We start from the raw sequence: 18,784 nt of genomic DNA on the forward strand, positions 1-18,784 counted from the left end.
TGGACACTCCAAGTCAAGAATCAATCGCGACAGCACCAAATAACCACTTCAAAACAATTCACAGATCACAATAGATTTGCACTGGCCCGGAACTCCGCCGGGCCAGTGCAAATCTATTGTGATCTGTGAATTGTTTTGAAGTGGTTATTTGGTGCTGTCGCGGTTGATTCTTGACTTGGAGTGTCCAAGTTTGTTACACTATCTTCTTCCTGACAGGAATAAAATGAGCCTATTTGCTGAATCTGCAAATAATGGTCCAAATACCATCGTTTCCTGTCTGCGTTCTCGGAAGATCAAAGATAAAATCCATAGCAATACTTTCCCATGGTTTATCTGGAATAGGTAGTGGTTGCAATAACCCTGGTGCCTTTTGCCTGTCAAACTTGACCTTTTGGCATATTAGGCATTCTCGCACAAAGGCATCCACATCTCTTCTCAATGTAGGCCAGTAGAAGAATGTCTCAACCGCTTTAACTGTAGCATCGATACCACGATGCCCTGCATACGGTGGGACATGACTCTCTTCCATAACTTTGCATCGCAATGGTTTTGTGACACACAATCTGCCATGCATCATCATGAACCCGTCTTTAAGAAGATAGTGTTCATGACGTTGTCCATCCATTAGTTGCTCGAAGACCCTTGCAAAATCTTCATCATTTGCATACTGTTCTCTCATATCATCAAGTTCATGATGATAAGGAATCGACACAGCTGAAATTTGTGGCTTCCTTGACAAGGCATCAGCCACAACATTCTTCTTGCCTTCCACATGCACAATCTAAAAATGGAACATGGACAAGATATTTACCCATCGCATATGCTTTTCAGATAACTTTGTTTGTGTCAAGAAGTATCGCAAGGTCTGATGGTCCGTTTGGACAACGAAGTCTGCACCTAGCAGGTAGTGTTTCCAACTTAAGAGCGCATGAATCACAGCCAATAACTCTTTCTCATAGACCTGCATGGTCATTTCTGGCCCTTGCAAAATTCTGCTCTCATAGGCTATTACCCTGCCATCTTGCATTAGCACTGCACCAATGCTACTACCGCAGGCATCACACTGGACAAAGAATGACTTCCTAAGATCTGGCAACACAATGACTGGATCTGAAGTCATCTTTTCCTTTAAGAGATTAAAAGCTGAAATCTCTTTTTGTGTCCATCTAAAGGTGACTGCCTTCTTTTGAAGAGCATGTAAAGGTGAAGCAATCTCAACGAAATTTCGGATAAACCTTCTGTAATAGGAGCATAGTCCCAAAAAGCTTCGGACATCATGCACCGTCTTCAAATTTGGCCATGACTTGATCGCTTCAACTTTTGCAGGATCCATTCTGACACCATCCTTTGAGACAATGTGTCCCAGAAAGTGAATTTCTTCCAGAAAAAACTCACTTTTCTTTGCATTGATGAGCAACCTATGACTGCGTAGCTCTTTGAACACAATGGCCAAGTGATGCCTATGCTCCTCTTCATTCTTTGAGTAGACTATCATGTCATCAAAGAATGTACCAACAAACTGCTGGTGTGGACGGAAAATTCTGTCCATCATCCTATTAAACGTAGCAGGAGCATTTGTGAGACCAAAGGGCATCACTAAAAATTCGTAAAGGCCAAACGTCGTTCTAAAAGCAGTCTTGTACACATCCTCTGATCTAATGCGGATCTGATGGTACCCACTCTTTAGATCTATCCTGCTAAACATAGCTGCTCCTTCTAATTTGTCCATAATATCATCAATTCTAGGTATAGGGAACCTATTCTTGATGGTATTCTTGTTCAGTGCACGGTAGTCGATGCACATACGCCATGAGCCATCCTTTTTCTGCACCAACAACACTGGAGAACAGAATGGAGATGAACTGGGTTGAATCAGCCCCTTTTCTAACAACTCCTGTACTTGGCCCATTATCTCTTTCTGCTGAGCCGCACTAACCCTGTACGGAGGCTTATTTGGTGGGCTACTGCCTGGCACCAAATCTATCGCATGGTCCTTGGGTCTCTCTGGCGGTAATTGAGACGGTAATGAATCGGAAAAACAGTCACTGTACTGTTGTAAAAACATTGACCTTTCTTTATCTAGCACAGATAAATTTGATTCATCACAATCTGACACTTTACGTGCAAAAACCAAGTACGCAGAAAGATGCTTTTTCATTACAGAAGTAATAGCAGAAGCTGATACAGTAGGAATAGACTCCCCTTTAAGCTTTACATCTAGAATGTGAGTCTTTCCCCTGCTCTGTACAGTGATCTTTTTGTTGTAGGCATCCATGATTCCCTGTACACGAAACAACCAAGGAATACCTAACAACACATCACATCCGTCCAGTGGCATGATGTAAAATTCTTCAGCATCTACATAGGACTGGATATGTAGACGCAACTTTCCAATGATGGGTGTCACAGCCTCTGTATGGCCAGGACATGCCAAACCTGCCTCTGCTGTATACCCCATCTCTTCAGGTCTGATTCCCAACTTTGAAGCCAATTCTGGGGAAATGAAGTTGGCTTTGGCACCTGGATCAAAGAAGATAAGCACTGTTTGATCCCTGACCTTTCCCCATGCTCTGCAAAGCTCACTTGCATCTGAATTTGGCTTGTCACCCACCATATCTGGCACTAGACCAGCCATGGGCTTCTTTCCTTTCTTGTCTTCCTTGTCATCAGAATCAGCTGGCCTTTTCTTTGTAGGACAATTGTAAGCAATGTGGCCAGGCTGCTCACATATAAAGCATTTGTTCTCTGTCCTCAGGACCTTCTTTTGCTCTTCTGACTTGCGAGGAAAACGTCTTTTCCATTTCTTCGCTGGTCCTTTTTCTGATTCAGCCGTAGCTTTGTCTTTCCCTGCGTTGGCTGACTCCCGAGTCCCTTTAGGAGCCTCATTGGGAACGTGCTTCTTGGCTGAATTTTTCTTGCCTGATCCTGCCTTGACGCCAGTGTTAAATTCACAATCTTCTCCCTTGAGCAAACCATTGCCAGTGTTTGCTACCTCGATGAGCTGCGTCAAAGTAGTGACTTTTGTCTTCGTGCAGTATTTTCTCAATCCTTTGGGTAGGCCACAACAGTATTTTTCAATCTGTTCTGTCAATGGCACAAACCTATAGGAAGTTACTGGAAGTAGAGCTTTCCAAAACTTCCGATTGTAATCATCCAGATTTCTGCAAGTGGCAGCATTTAGCTGGTGCCATTCTGTCATGACATCTGCTTCAAAGTCATCAGATAACCATGCTGCTGCAAAAATCTGCTTGAAGTAAATCCATGTGGACGGAGCTTGCCCTTGAAGCAATAAAGTTGTCCACCATTGTCCCGCATTCCCTGTCAAGAAAGTGGCTGCCTTGCGGACCTTTGAAGCCTTTGTAAAGTTTCCCCCTGCATAGGCCTTGTCAAACTGCTGGAGGAATGAGAGAGCCTTCTTCCTATCATCAAACCCTGTAAAGGTCGTGAATGACACACCTTTGCCACCTTCTTTGTACGGAGTTGGCCTCTCCAGCGGTGTTAAATTGTCATATGGAAGTGACTGAAACATGGGAACACTATTAGGGTTCATCTGTGTTCCTTGGCCGCTATTAACTTGACTTGGAAATGCCATATTTGGCTGCTGATTTGTAATTCCAGCCATACCAAAATTTGCCTGTGGCATCCCAAATTGGCCCTGAGTGCTTTGAAAACCTGGTAGCATGCCCGTGACACCATACATGGGGTTAGGCATCATTGTTTGAGCACCCCCGAACACTGTTCCTGGCGTGTAAAACTGATTTCCAGGTGCATGACCAGCCATGCTCTGGAATACCGATCCACCTCCAAAATAGCCAGGGTGTACTGAAGGTGGTGGGAAGACCTGTTGCATAGCCTGTAGGTTACTTCCCTGCCCATTAGAACCAGCTATAGGCTGCTGAAAGGTGGCGGGCTGAACTGGTACAGCCTGAAAGACTGGAATCTCAGCCACCTGTTCTTGCACCTTAGGCACAGGTTGTGGAGACTGCATGTTCTCCGTCAAGTGTACAGGTGTTTCCATTGACTGTGCGGTATGAATCACCTGTGCTCGAGCCTTAACAGTCTTTTGAATATGATCCAGTGACCCAACTTGCTGAGACGGAACACGAGGTTGCAGAAAGGCTAAAAACCTCGGGTTCTGCATTACTTGTGTGAACATAGCCACAGCAGTAGCCAACTGGGTCCTGAATATATCGTCATCTGTCTGTGGTGGTCTTGAGGACTCACCCACTTCATGTGTCTGTTGACCCTGTGAAGAGGAAACCTCTTCAGTCACATCATCTGGTCTGTCAGCCATAATTGCAATTCCCTGTGTCTGGTCTATGATCCCCTGTGTCTGCAAGCCCAAAACTGACCAAGCCTCACTTCTATGGGAAAAAGTGATTTAATCCCGTCGATGGAACCATGTAACCGGCCTGTTCAATCCAAAAAGGGCGGTAGACTTTACTTTAAACCTTGATTTAGCTTTCACCCATTATTAGTCGTCTATTTTACCTGTACTTTCAAGACACAACAAAGGGGGAGAGGGATACAGGCTGCTAGATTGCACCTGTATGAGTAGACGGACACCAGATTGGCCCCTAACTTAGGCGCCCCTTTCGGTATTTCTTTATTGTTCAAAAGAGGGAATAAACGCTGTGGTTCCCTACAAGCTGCCCCGCACACACTCGGCTGAATTTCCACTGTTCCAGCCCGATTTCGGGAGCATAACTGTACTAGGACACTTCACAGTCAGTATTCCCACGCATTGAATGACTTTCCCGACGCATACGGGCACTTTGCAAAACCTGGCGAGAATCTGCAGCACGCTGAATTCTCTGTTTTCAGCCCCGAAAATGCGCCAGATCACCTGTACAGCGGTCCCCTTGCGTCCCCGAACCTCCTGGGGGTATTAGGGTCCGTTTAGGGCCAAAACCCTAAACCTGCAAAAATACACAGCAGGCTGTAATTTACTGTTTCGGGCTCCGTTTCGCGTGCCGATCGCATCCGTAGCAAGTCCTCGAGCTCCCGCATCTGTAGGGCTACTTGCCCTTTGAATCGGACGAGATTTCTGGCGTGAAACCTCTCCGAATTCACCTGTACCTGCGGGGGATTAGCCGCTAGCTAATCCAGTACCTGTGCAAGAGGCTCTTGCCTCGGCAATCGCGCATGAACCCACACAACTGTACATTGGTCAAATGAAGAGCCCACTAGAGGGGCATAACATACTGCCAAAGGGGAGAGAGAGGGCAGTGCGTAGCGTGCAGGGCATCACTCCTGGCACCGCACTGTGCATAAGAGGGAAAGCAAGCACTCCATAGCTCTTAACCTGTGACAAATCTGAAAATGAGGCTCTCCCCCTCCTAAATTCAGCGCCACTTCTTGTTGCATGAGGCAAGTGCACCAGAAGGTGCCACTTGGCACATTTATAAGCATTTTCCCGTTTCGGGGTTGCCGTCTAAAAATATCCCAACCGGTTGCCCAGTTGACTTCACGGTAGAGTAAGAAAATGTTCCCCTTGTCATTCCGGAGGTAATGACGCCAACACATTTTCAAGTCCCAAAATAGCAGTTCCCTAAATTTTAGGAGATGCTGCCATTGTATCTTTCTAGGTCATCCGACCCTCTTTGTACATTGCGGCCACATCCAGAATTGAAATGTAGCCTCTGTAGCAAAGGATTCCACTTTGGCTAGTCAATGACCCCACTTGGCTAACCATAGTCCTTGTCCAACCTTAGTGCTCTCTTGCCCTCAGGCCTGGACTCCCTCTGGACATTTCCACACTAGCTATGCAATGCAGGGCAGTTAGATTTCCCGAGGGGTGTTTCCAAAAAGTGAAAGTAAATAGATAATAAGAAAGAAATCAACAAAAAGGATAGATAGTAGTCACACGCTGGTGACACCCTCAACGGCTGTGTAACGCACAACATGGTTTTCCTCATCAAGTAGCCATCCCAAATGGAATATCCCGCTACTGTCTCCCCATCCCGTATTTGTGTGATGCAAAATCTGTATCTGTGGCATACTGATCGACCATATCCTCAAAGCTCCTATGATGTATCGCGGAAATAGCTAGAACCAACGGCTTCCGAGACAAAGCATCTGCCACCAAATTCTTCTGTCCCTGCACATGGACAATCTAGAAGTGAAACTGTGACAAGATGTTCGCCCTCCACATCTGCTTTTCCGATAGCTGCTTTTGTGACAAGAAGTAGCGTAAACTCTGATGGTCTGTAAAGACAGTAAAATCCGCTTCGAGTAGGTAATGCCGTTACTGAGTAAGAGCATGGATAACCGCCAAAAGCTCTTTCTCATAAATCTGTGCTGTCAATTCCGGCCTTGTGTTGCGAAATTAGCTTTATCTGACAGAAAAATAATTCTAAATGAATTATTGGATTTATAAGTGAGAGGGTTTTCTCGCTTGGAATACCAAGGAAAAATAATTCTAAATGAATTATTGCAATTTTAAGTGAGAGGGTTTTTCTCACTGGAGACATCCGAGTACAAAATATTCCTAGTGCGTCATTCAGAGTAATGACGGGAGCACTGTGAAAGGGAATATCTGTAAGGCCACCAGGAACGGGTACTTGTGATGCGTCACATCGGATGGGTGACAGGGAGCATCGGGAAGAAGTATCCGACCATCCGGGAACGGACATCTGTGATGCGTCATAGGATGGGTGACATAGAGCATCGTGAAGGAGATTGTATCGTAAGTTCGGTAGGAAAGGACTAGGTGATGGGTATTCCTGATGCGTCACAAGGTGGGTGACGGGTGCATCTGAAAGGGAATATCCATAGTCGGGAGGAAATTCCGAACTGTGTTGGAATTGTGCACAAGGAAAAAGCAAGCACTTGAATGAAGATGGGTTCAGAGGAAACTTTGAGGAAAAACAGATGCTTTTTGAGAAAGCGGGATTGCTTTTCGGGAAACGCGAGGAAGTCTATGTCTGCATTGCAACTATGCATGTGATTGCATCCAGGGACGCCTGAGAAGTGCTGTGAAAGCATTTTATAACTTATAAGTTTTTGGGCAGGTTCAGACTATTTTTTAAAATACGCCGGCCGCCCACTTAATAACTGGGCAGCCATCTGATAAATAAGGCAACAGATCAGCCAGCGTTTTCTCTCTCTCTTTTTCTGGCAGAACAGAGAAAAAAAATTGGAAAAAAAAATTGAAAAAAAAAAAAAAAAAACGGCCGCGATCTCTACGCGAGCAGCTATTCGTGCCCGTGGCTAGGAGCTATAAAAGCATCACATGCCCTCAGTTAGAGGGGAAGACCAATCTTTGCAAGGAGGAGATGCTACTGCAGATTTCAGCCGTAAAGAAGACGTTGCCGGTGATGCCCATGGCTGCCCCAAGTGTACCAGATGTCGCCAAGACCCAGTGCGCGAGTTCCCTCGCAAAGAAGTGCCTACGAAGCGTGTTTCCATCGCGACAAGTTGCTGTTTTTCTCTGTTTTCAGCCCATAAACGTCGTAGACGGGGCTGATTTACGAGAAGGAACCCGAGAACACACCTCTTTTGTGTGTAGGATTGGAAGAGAGGATTTTCTATGGAGAGATCTCTTCCGGGGAATTGCTTTTCGAGAACGGAGTTGCGTTTCGAGCGTTGAGACTTTGAAGGTAACGATTTTCATGTTATGAACTCTGAGGATTTGTTTGCAGGTGTACTTCCTCTTAGTGAGGGAGTAGGAGCAGAGGAAGGTATGATCCTCTGCAGGAGAAAAGCGCTCTGAGGAACTAGAGCCAGATCAGCCCAAGGGTTTCGTACCCGAGTTTGGGAAGTAGATCCACGGATCGGAGAGAGGTAGTCTCTCAAGTTGTGATCCGGAAGTTGGGATTCCCAAGTAAGGACTTCGTGTCCGGGAAAGCAGGGTTGTTCTGCGGGAAGAGGACTCTGGAAAGAGAGTTGGAAAAGAGTTGCAGGGATGCCATGCCCTGAGTCTGGAAGGTGAGATCCAGAGGCGAGAACCTTGATTCTCGAGGAATTGGAATAAGGAACGGAAGTTCCTTGGAATAGGGTTTTGCCCTAGGAATCGGAAGCTGAGGCTTCCGGGAACCATCAAGTCTTATTCTAGAACGAACGTGGTAATACGTTCGGTTCAAGTGCTTGTATAGACTTCTCCTCAGTAATAAAGATACTATTACGGGGGGGGGACCAGCCCATCTTCTAGTCCCTAGTACTGTCGATCTTCTCACTCTCTATCTCTCTCTCTCTATATCCTCTGGCTTCAATAATAAGTGATAAATCCTATTTATCCGAATGTATTTTATATTGTTATGCGCTCCCGTTTGTGACACCTCGAGAACAATCGGCTCTCGTGAGCAATGACATGGCCTTCTTACATTAAGACCGCACCCAGAGTACGACCACAAGCATCACAATCTACTTCAAATGACTTCTGCAAGTCCGGCAAAGTCAAAACTTGTCCCGTAGTCAATTTCTCTTTCAATGTCTGAAAGGCAATCACCTCTGTGGGTCCCCACGAGAAAGGGACTCCTTTCTGTGTCAAGATATGCAAAGGGGAAGCAACCTCTACAAACTTTCTAATGAACCGCCTGTAGTACGAACACAATCCCAAGAAGCTTCTAACTTCATGGACATTCTTTTAATCAGGCCAATCACGGATAGTCTCTATCTTGGCCGGATCCATCTGCACTCCTGTTGCTGACACAATGTGTCCCAAAAAGTGTATCTTTGGTAGGAAAAATTTACTTTTCTTCGCATTAATCACTAACTTGTGATCTCGTAATGCCTGAAAGACTTGAAGCAGATGGTCTCTATGTTCTGCCTCATCCTTGGAGAAAACAATGATGTTGTCAAAGAAAGTGCCAACAAATAGTCTATACTCTCGAAAAATCTTGTCCGTCATCCGGTTAAATGTCGCAGGAGCATTGGTTAGGCCAAAAGGCATCACCAAAAACTCAAATAACCCAAAAGTCGTCTGAAAGGCTGTCTTGTAGACGTCTCCCGGCACGATTCGGATCTGATGATATCCACTTTTCAAGTCGATCCTGCTAAAGCACGAGGATCCATGGAGTCGGTCAAGTATATCATCGATTCTAGGAATCGGAAATCTGTTCTTGATGGTGATTTTGTTGAGAGCTCTATAATCGATGCACATTCTCCAAGATCCGTCTTTCTTCAAAACCAACAACACTGGAGAGCAGTACGGTGAAGTACTAGGCTGGACAAGACCCTTTTCCAAGAGGTCTTTCACTTGGTTTATAATCTCTCCGTTCTGGGCTTGGCTCATACGGTAAGATGGCCAGTTCGGTGGTGTGCTTCCAGGTATCATATCAATGGTATGATCTTCAGGACGAGCGGGTGGTAACTCGCCTGGCAGGCCCTCTGAGAAGCAATCGGCATGAGAGTGGAGAAAATCTTGGCGTTCTTTATGAAGTTCAGACATATTTGTCCTATCCTCATCACTCAACTCTTTCAAAAAGATCGAGTAAACAAACAGACTAGATTTCATTAATTTAGAAATGATTGAAGCCGATACAATAGGGACAGAATTACCCTTAAGTTTTACATCAAGTACAATGATTCTGCCCTTCTCTGTGGTCAAAGTCGCTTTCCTCGCCCGATAGTCGACCATGGCGTTGTTGTTGTGGTACCAGGGAATTCCCAAGAGAACATCACGATCTTCCAAAGGCATTATGTAAAAGTCCTCATGCCCCAAATACCCCTGACAATGCAACCGAAGTTTGCCAATTATAGGTGTAATGGCTCTGTCCCTGCCGAGTGCCGCTAGAATTGCCTTCTGCAAGTGACCTCATCCGATTGGGAGTGATCTCGAGCGGCGTCGCCAATTCCGGTGAAATGAAGTTGGCCTTGGCTCCTCCATCAAAGAAGATGAGGGCTTCGTGGTCTTTCACTTTGCCCCAAGCTCGGCAAAGTTCTGTACTCTCATCCATCGTGCTGGGATCAATACCCACGCAATTTGGAACCAATCCTGTTTTCATCTTGCCTTTCCTTCCACGGTCCTCAGTTGCTCTCGAACTCTCAGGCCTTTTGTCATCCTTGTTGTTCTGTCCTTTCTGTGCCTTTTTAGGGCACTTCGCGAAGATATGCTCAGTTTCCCGGTATCCAAAGCACTTCCCCTTCTTTATGTAGCGAGTCCTCTCTTGAGGAGTAAGTTTGGGTCGTGCATCCTTTTCTTTCTTTTCTGGATTGCTCTTCCTCTTTCTACTTTCATTTGTCGAAGTCTGTTCGGCCCTTTGAGTCATGATCTCATCTGTGGGGTAGGTCAAACTGCTCAGTGAATGGCAAAACCCCGTTTCGCATGACTCATCAACTCCCGAATGGAAGCTGACTTTTGTTCCAAGCAGTGATCTCGGATCTCTGTAAGAAGACTCAAGGTAAACCGCTTAATCTGTTCCTTGAACGAGATCTTCTTAAATGAAGAGGCGGGTAGAAAAGAGCTCCAGAATCTCTCGCAATAAGCGTCCACTGTATCCTTCTTGGTCATCCGAAGATGGTTCCAAGCAGTTCGTATGTCGCGTTCATACTCTCGAGTCAGCGATGAAGAAATAAAAACCTTTTGAATTTCAGCCATTTAACTGGCGCTGTCTTGTTTAGTAGAACCACCAAGTTCGAGCATTCCCCTTAAAGTAAGAGGCAGCCCTCCGAATCTTAGAGTGCTCTGAGTAACGCCCTCCTGAGAAAGCTATGTCAAATTGTTGTATAAAAGACAAAGCCTTCGAAGCATCTCTATAACCAGAAAACGTGTCAAATTTAATTGACTATCCACCTTCCTTAAACTCTCAAACTTTCTTGCTTTTATCTTTCAGAAAGTCATACTGGTTGGCTTTATAAAAATTCTTCTTTTTTTGCGCAAAAGCTGCTGTCATCAGAGTCCGAACTATCTGAAGACGAGTTCTCCGTAGAACTATCAACCACGGGGCGAGATTTAGGCTTCTATGCCTTTTTCTTGCCCTTCCCGAAGCTTTGCTTTTTGCTTCGCTTTTTACCTTTTCTGTCTTCTTCGCTCGAGTCAGAAGAGCTAGAAGAACTGTCAGAAGAAGAAGAAGAACTTGGTACTCCTTCAAATCGAACACGCTTCTTCTGCTTTCTTGCCGATTCAAATGTAGACTGACGACCCAAATAACCGTGGAAGTCAGCGCCTTTCTTTTGCTTTTTTTCGTGCTTTTTAGCTTTGTTCTATGCGTCAAAAAGCTGAGCAATTCGTGCAAACCACCTCTTCTAATTCTTGCTCTGTGTACATCCTGGGAGTAGGAGGTTTCTTGAGAGCTGATTTGAAGGGTGGTTCTGTGGTCTGCTGCCATTGTGTGTGCACCTCATCGAAAGAAGTCTAGCTCATATATTTTGCAAATTTCGGGTCCTTCGCAAAATTAAGCATCATCTTTGTTGCATCGCCGTTCAATTGTCGACGCTCCATCTCTTCGATCTCCGCCTTAGTAGGCCGAGGCGGGCCGTACTTCTCACATGAATCTTCGTTGTGATCCCTCCACGCATCTCCGGATGCAGAGGAAGTCGACTGGTCTCTGCCTGAAGCCATAAGTGTCGCGTAAAAAGGATCGGATTTCCCGTAGAAGAGAAATCGGTCGTGCTTTGATACCATTGTAACAGACTTGGACACTCCCAAGTCGAGAATCTACCGCGACACCACAAATAATCACTTCAAAACAGTTCCCAGGATCGAAACTCGACTCTGATACCACTATAACAGACTTGGACACTCCAAGTCGAGAATCTACTGCGACACCACAAATAATCACTTCAAAATAGTTCATAGTTCACAATTGATTCCACACTAACCCGGCGGAGTTCCGTGCCTAGAGATATTGGCCCCAAAGACTGGCGCCCCTTTTAGTATTTCTTTTTTTATTAGTCTGCAACTCAAAGTACACAAGAGTGGTCGGGACTCACTCTCAGACTCTGAAGTGAGAGCCCAAACCACCAATATAAAGGTTTACAAGGGATGCTAAAAGCAGAGCCCCAAAAGCTTCTAAGTTAAAAGCTTTCAAAAATAAAAGCCACTTGTCCTCTCACAAGGCTTGGTAAAATAAAACAACTCCCCAAAAAGCTTTAGCGTAAGAATTTTCCCAGCCTTCGCGTAGCCAAAAGCTGCCAGCTTTTTGCGTAGGATTCTGCCGTACAGCTGCTGCCAGTCATCAGGCCGTACGCTTTCAATGAATTGCGCCGCATTTTGTGGAGCTGTCCGTACAACAGGCCACGTCAGCCATTCGGTACAGCAGGTGGGGGTTCTACCAAGAGAGGATGTGTGTGTGTACTGGGCAGCCAGCAGTCACCAACAGTACCTCGTCGTCGACATAGACCCCTTCAGTACCTCAGTATCCTGTACCCAACATCAGTAGCATCGGTATCCATTAGCATCAACATCTCAGCATTTAGTCGTTGTAATCAGCATTGTGCAATAATAAAAAAGTACTTGCTCTGACAACATAGCAAGGGGCCCCTTGAGGGTTTGGGACCTGACATCTCGTGTCGTCTCTCTTTTCTCTCTCTTTCTTTTAGTTCGATTTAGTTCTTTCAAGTGAAGTAAAATGACCCTTGTGTTTGTGTGCGGAGTACTAGATCGGAGCAAATCCTTATTCTCTTCCGTTGCACCTGACAAGACCGGATTCGAGCATTGATACACTCCCATAGCTTCGCTCCCGTAGGGTCCTTTGGCTTTTGAAAGTTGCTTGAAACAAAGCCTCCAAGCTCGTAAGAGTCTAAGACGGCCATCATGTTTGCTTTTCAAATGGCATAGTTCTTTGCATTCAATTGCCAATCTGAGGGAAAGGTAGGGAGGGTAGGTATCTTGATTGGTTGATCACCTACATCGGAGTAGAAGTGGGACCAATCTCCCAGTCCTCGTTGACAGGTGGTTCTCCATTATCGCCGATCTCATTTCATGTTGTACTTCTTCATCACGGACCGAATTCTGTCAGAATCATCACTCATCTCCATGATGTTGGAGAACTTGGGCATGTGACGAGGCTAGGTCGAGGTAGAAGAGAGAAAATCTGTATATGTGCCCATTGCTGTTACAGGCTTGGACACTCCAATCAAGAAATCAATAGCAACACACGATTAGAAACTTCAAAATCACCGAACTTTACTAGAGAGAGAGTCGACATGGCATGGCGTATTTCGGCGCCCAAAAGCTGTGGCCCCAAAGACTGGCGCCCCTTTCGGAGAAAAGTACAACACTCGAGGGTCCTTTGTTCTCAGACTCTGCGTCTAGATGCTCTGGAGACTCCAGAGTGAGGCCCCAAGGGTCCGTATAAACATTACAAGGGATGCCCAAAAGCAGAGCCTCAGAAGCAATCAGTTCAAAAGCACTAAACCCCAAAAGCATTTGCCCCTAGAAGCTAGCGCTAGAGACTCCAAAAGCAACGAGCATAATTTGCGGAAATCCATACAGCCTGCAACGTCCTCACCTATACGGATTGCCACGTCAACATGCCATCGTATTTTACGGAAATCCTCTTCAAAGTTCTAGCTTTTGGTCTCTAGGGTTTTAGGCCCCTCGGCCGGTGTTCCGTAAGTTCCTGTAGTTGGTTGGCTCAGTTTCTCGTCCACTCGGCCATTTCTCTTCCAGCTGGGCATGCCACATCATCACTTCATGACAAAAGCCGAAATCAGCCCCAAATGAGTGAAAAACGCAGAAAAAACAGCAATTTATCTCTTTTCGTCCTGCAAAAATTGAGCCCCAAAAACTCACACAAATCACTGATCCGATTCGAGAGCACGTCGTGGCTCTAATACCATGTCAAAGGTGCAGCGGAAAAGGGTGAATTGGGTGATGGTCTTGTCTGTAACCGCGAGCAAACCTCCGGGAGCCAATGGATCTCATGACAGATCTCCTCATACACAAGCTCCTAGCGTGCACTGAACAGGCATGGGCAGCCAAGCACGCGTACAACCAGCCGTGTAGGGGCTCAAGATGGAGGGAAGGAACGCGCTAGAGAGAGATGGAGAGGGGGGGGGGGGGGGGGGGCTACCTATATAGGGCAATTGGGAAATTGCCCTACCTGCTTGGCAAAAACCCACAATCCCAAAACTGGCTAAAAATGCTAAAATGTAAACTCACTAAAAGTGACCTAACACACATATTTAGTGACACAACTGCAAAAGACTCGAGACTCTGACCCCCCCTAGGAACGGGGGTCCTGCCTCATGCCAGCCTATCGGGTGGGCAACACGGTGGAGTGCAACGCCGAGAAAAGGTACATCTACCTCAGATACGACCGGGCATAGCAACAAAACAGTCCTCACTCCCTAATCTGCTCGTGGGAGAACCGGACAAGAACCTGAACTCTGTGCTACACAACTCTGAGATGCTTAGATTCATGACAATAGCCATTTAGTCTTTATTTTATTCATTTCATTTTATTTTGTACCTTGACATTGTATCAAATTTATCAGGATTGTACCAGTTTGGTCTCATAGTTTATTTTGGCCTTTTGAAGCTGTTTAATATAACATTTCATTTTGTTTCATTTCTCTGAGTTTTTGCTATCTTCTCTCTCTAGCGCTCTCCTTCACCTCCGTGCAGACAGCCTACTTGCAAGTGTTCACTTGCCGATTGCTACCTGTGCCTATTCGGTGGGCGGTACGTAGTAGGAGGTCATTTTTTAGGAGATCTGTCGTGATAGATCCTAGATCCATTGGCTGACCATTCTCGAGAGGAGGTCTGCTCGCAGTTGCAAATGAGACCACCACCCGATTTACCTTTGACCCGGGGGGGGCTTGCTGGAGGGGTTGAGAGATGTGATTACTCTTCAATGGCCTCATAGACCATCAAAGAAAAAACAATGTGTCCCCCTAAGAGATACATGAGTTGCTTTCTGAGTGAAAAATCATCCCCAAACCAGATGAGTTTTTGGCTGCCCTCCCAAGCTTTCTTGGACATCCTCTGCAACAGCTTCAAGATAATACTCATGTTGCCACTTTGGGGTGCCGGATCATCAGAGAGCTCCCATGTCATCATATGGTGATGTCAGCAAGCCACATTGCTGCCACATCGTCTGTTCATACAATGATGCTACTCGGTGTAAGTTCATGATGCTCAGATGCCAAATGATTATGGTCCTCAAGTACAAGGTACGAGGTGCACCCCCTTCAGATGTCAAATGATTATGGTTCTCAAATACAAGGTACGAGGTGCCTTCTACAGGGAGTGGACTGCTTGCATAAACTTGTAGAGCCTTTAGGAATAGAGCAGCTGGGCGCTTCTCCCCAAATCAGGCCCACATATGTGCCTTTTATACGCAATTTCTTCGTGACTCGTCTGATGATTACTAAGCTTTTTCTGGTGGGCTTTTACAGCCCAACTGTACCGCCTCGCTACCATGCTGCCACATGAGCAATTTCCACATCATCACTCAGTGACATCAAGCCTTTGGATCTAGTGCGACAATCTGTACGGGCTGTTATCGCTGTACCTTGGGTGTGTGTCTATGACAATTTCATGTCACCTGTGTGTCCTACTTAGGTGGGTCGAGAGGTTTTATTGAGTTCTAAACTGGTAGGCGTATTCTTGGTATTGCCATCAATGATGACATAGCTATCTTGATATATCGCTTTCATCCCCTACTCTTGGGCCCGTGGAACTCGTGGCATACATTGTCTAGGATTTGGGTGCTGTGGCTATACCTACCACATTTTATCTTCAGATTCTGAAGATGTCGCTTCTCTGCCTTGAGGTTGGTGTAAATGAAGTGGAGTTCATCGTTTTCTAGTTGATTGTGACCTCCATGCAAAGTCCTTCCTGACTATTTTCACCCTCTGCGTTCGTGTGTTATGAGTTTGTACATCTTTGGTTTCTATTCTGGATGTGCACCCCAGCTTATTACTGGTTTCGTTTGCTACCACAAGCTGCTTCCCCAACCGATTGCAGACTTCACAGGTAGCTTACTGATGCATCAATAGTATGGTTTAGTTCCAGCCGTGTCTTTCAAATTCTAGAAGCACAAATTCAATTGTGACATGTTTGTGGAGCAGCTTTGTAACGGTAATTGTATCTTTGGCCTTGATTATGTGGAATGGGCTGTTTTGTCCTGCTTAATTAGAACTAGTGCTTGACTGGAATTGTTTTGTGGATGTAATATTTTGTAGGTATGATCGTATCTTTGGCCCTGATTATGTGGAAAGGGCTGATTTGTTTCACTGGTAGCGAGTCTCCAGTGGTAGTGGTTCTCTCGGGTAGCATGGAACCAGGATTTCAAAGAGTATGAATTCCTTCTTATCAACTAATGATATTCCCCTGCCTAAACAGAAAAAGAAAAAAAAGAGTGTGGTTGTTGTTTAGCTAATGCTTTGAATCGCAGGGAGACATACTTTTTCTCAACATGGGCAATGCTCCTGTTCGAGCTGGAGAGATTGTTGTCTTCAATGTGGATGTATGGAACGTTGACAACCTTTATTTTATCAATTTCAATAGCTAGCAAGCACTGATAACGAATCACCACTTACTAATTCTAATTGATCATTTTGCAGGGTCGGAAAATACCAATTGTCCATAGAGTTATCAAGGTGAGGAGGTTTTTGATTAATAACGCTAAACACCTGTTTAGCGTGGTGTTGTTACACTAATGTTTCTCTTAACAAGTTGAATATGCAACCTAGGTAAAGGAAATTTAAATTTTTAGAAGTCACATGTTTCATATGATCTTTGTGAATGACAAGATTCTAATTAAAGATCTGTGTGTCTGTTTAAACATAGAAATTGCGTACAATTTTTCCTAATTTAAGAGTCACTTGTAGAATCCTCCAGGGCTACCGTTCGATAAAACTATCTTTTTCTAACAATGTTTTTGTGCAGGTTCATGAAGACAGAAATACGGGTGAAGTTGAGGTCTTGACAAAAGGTACTGCTCTATCATTGGGCATCTTCCCCTTCTCTCTGCTGAATTAGTAATAGAAGATTGTTCAATTTCGATGTAGACTTGAAGCTAAACAAAGCATGACGAGCATTGCATAGACTCTCAGAGGGTGGGGTTTTGATTGTAAGAGCAACTGCTTGGGGTGCGTCATACATTGCCTGAGGAGCATTGCATAGACTCTGAAAGGATGGGGTCTTAATTGTAAGGGTGGACTCTCAGAGGGTGGGGTCTTGATTGTAAGAGCAACTGCTTGGGGGCAATCATAGATTGCCTGAGGAGCATTGCATAGACTCAAAAAGGGAGGGGTCTTAATTGTAAGGGCAACTGATTGTAGTGCATCATACATTACTTGGATTGTTCATGGCTAAAAGGACAAGTTGGAGACATTTTGTACATCCACTGAAATGAAATCAATCAGTGGAGAGGCAGTGGAATCGGGAAAGCAGAAAATACCGTAATAAGCAGATTATTGGCAATGGTTTGCATGGTCTTATCTGCAATTTAATTGATTTTCATGGCTGGTACAAAGTCTTCTCTACAATTCTGGCCTCCTACTTTTATGCTTGGAGCTATTGGAAAACAAGAGGGTGAAATTAGATCTCTCTTTGTGGCCCTGAAATACATGACGGGGCTGAATACAAAACATTGCTCTCGATATATGGCTATATATGAATCCATTTGGGGAATATGGAAACCAACAATTTGATATTGGCACAATGCAGGCATGATAACTTATGTTAATTTCCTCAGTCGCCCAGAAGAAAGCTTATTGCTACTTAAAATCAAGAGTCACATTCCCACCTTCAAAGAGACTGTAGAAGAGGATGTTCCGAGGAGTAAAAGGACTTCATAGTCCTGAGTAACATAAGACAATGGTAGACTTTGTCTTTGATATGCATGACTCCACAAAAATGTTAATCATGAATTTGATGGCTGGGCATGAATTGTTTTAAAAAGTGCAGGTCAAAAGGAAGATGGGTGGATGCCACAAAGAAGCATACAAGTATTAACTTTCACAATTCTGGATGAATGCCTATCCAAATAGGGTGTCCAATAGGATTAAGCCTTTTCAGTGGTCGAGAGGTCATGCTCACTAATTTTTATCTACGACTAAAATTGTGGAGATGCTTGATTGGGACTCTACTCGTAGGCAGCTGTTTGGCAAATGCAAGGTTTGTAGCATGCAATTCATAACGTGGAGGCTCCAGAATGTTAAAGTATCCATGTGCATGAGAGTAAGTATCGTACTTAATAAACCCTAAACCCTAAGCCATAAACCCTAAACTTTAAACCCTAAAATCAGGAGTAAGCTAGAGATTTCTACCTTTCTTTGAAATAATTTCTGTTGTATTGAGTGCCGTAAAGAGTGTACCTTGAAAATATCAATCGGCGGTTATTATGAGTTTCTGCCACAAACAACTAACTCATGAGCATACATGTGTCTTGAGGCACCATACGATTTTTGAGGGGCACAAACTGGGTGGTGCTCATTGATGCTGGGTGTGTATAAGTTCTTCTGTTTGTGGATATAGGAGACAATAATTATGGAGATGACCGGCTATTGTATGCTGATGGACAACTCTGGTTAAATCGGCATCATATAATGGGTCGATCGGTTGGGTGAGTTGTACTCGGCCTTTTCCTTTTTGGGGAATTACGTTTTTGCCAAGGGAAATCTAATCTCTCGAGTGACTGGCATGTTGTAGTTTTCTCCCATATGTCGGCTGGGTAACAATCTTTATGACAGAAAAGCCTGTGATTAAGGTGCTTCCCTACCTCTATTTTATCATGTTCTATATATTGTTTGTAAGCATCTGTGGTTGTGCTTACCAATTTGTTGCTTTGCCGAAACAGTACATCCTCATAGCTGCATTAGGGGTGCTCGTTTTGGTATCGTGAGATTTGTCATTTGGGTGGCCAGATTATACAAGACAGATGTAGGT

The 18,784-nt window shown here is 44.8% G+C and overlaps 1 protein-coding gene across 1 annotated transcript in view; it reads left to right on the forward strand.

Moving 5' to 3' along the window:
* LOC147419328 (uncharacterized) overlaps positions 1-18,784 on the forward strand; it is a 33,846-nt gene that overhangs the window by 14,783 nt on the left and 279 nt on the right. Inside the window, exons 2-8 of the mRNA XM_086505362.1 lie at positions 16,075-16,187; positions 16,287-16,358; positions 16,456-16,491; positions 16,781-16,826; positions 18,374-18,461; positions 18,548-18,605; positions 18,696-18,778. Of these exons, the coding sequence (XP_086361488.1) occupies positions 16,075-16,187; positions 16,287-16,358; positions 16,456-16,491; positions 16,781-16,826; positions 18,374-18,461; positions 18,548-18,605; positions 18,696-18,740 (458 nt within the window). The 3' untranslated portion in view covers positions 18,741-18,778. The remainder of the gene's footprint in view (positions 1-16,074; positions 16,188-16,286; positions 16,359-16,455; positions 16,492-16,780; positions 16,827-18,373; positions 18,462-18,547; positions 18,606-18,695; positions 18,779-18,784) is intronic.

The sequence above is a fragment of the Adiantum capillus-veneris genome, chromosome 29 (assembly GCF_014529385.1).
Source record: "Adiantum capillus-veneris isolate H3 chromosome 29, ASM1452938v2, whole genome shotgun sequence".
NCBI classification, from domain to species: Eukaryota; Viridiplantae; Streptophyta; class Polypodiopsida; order Polypodiales; family Pteridaceae; genus Adiantum; species Adiantum capillus-veneris.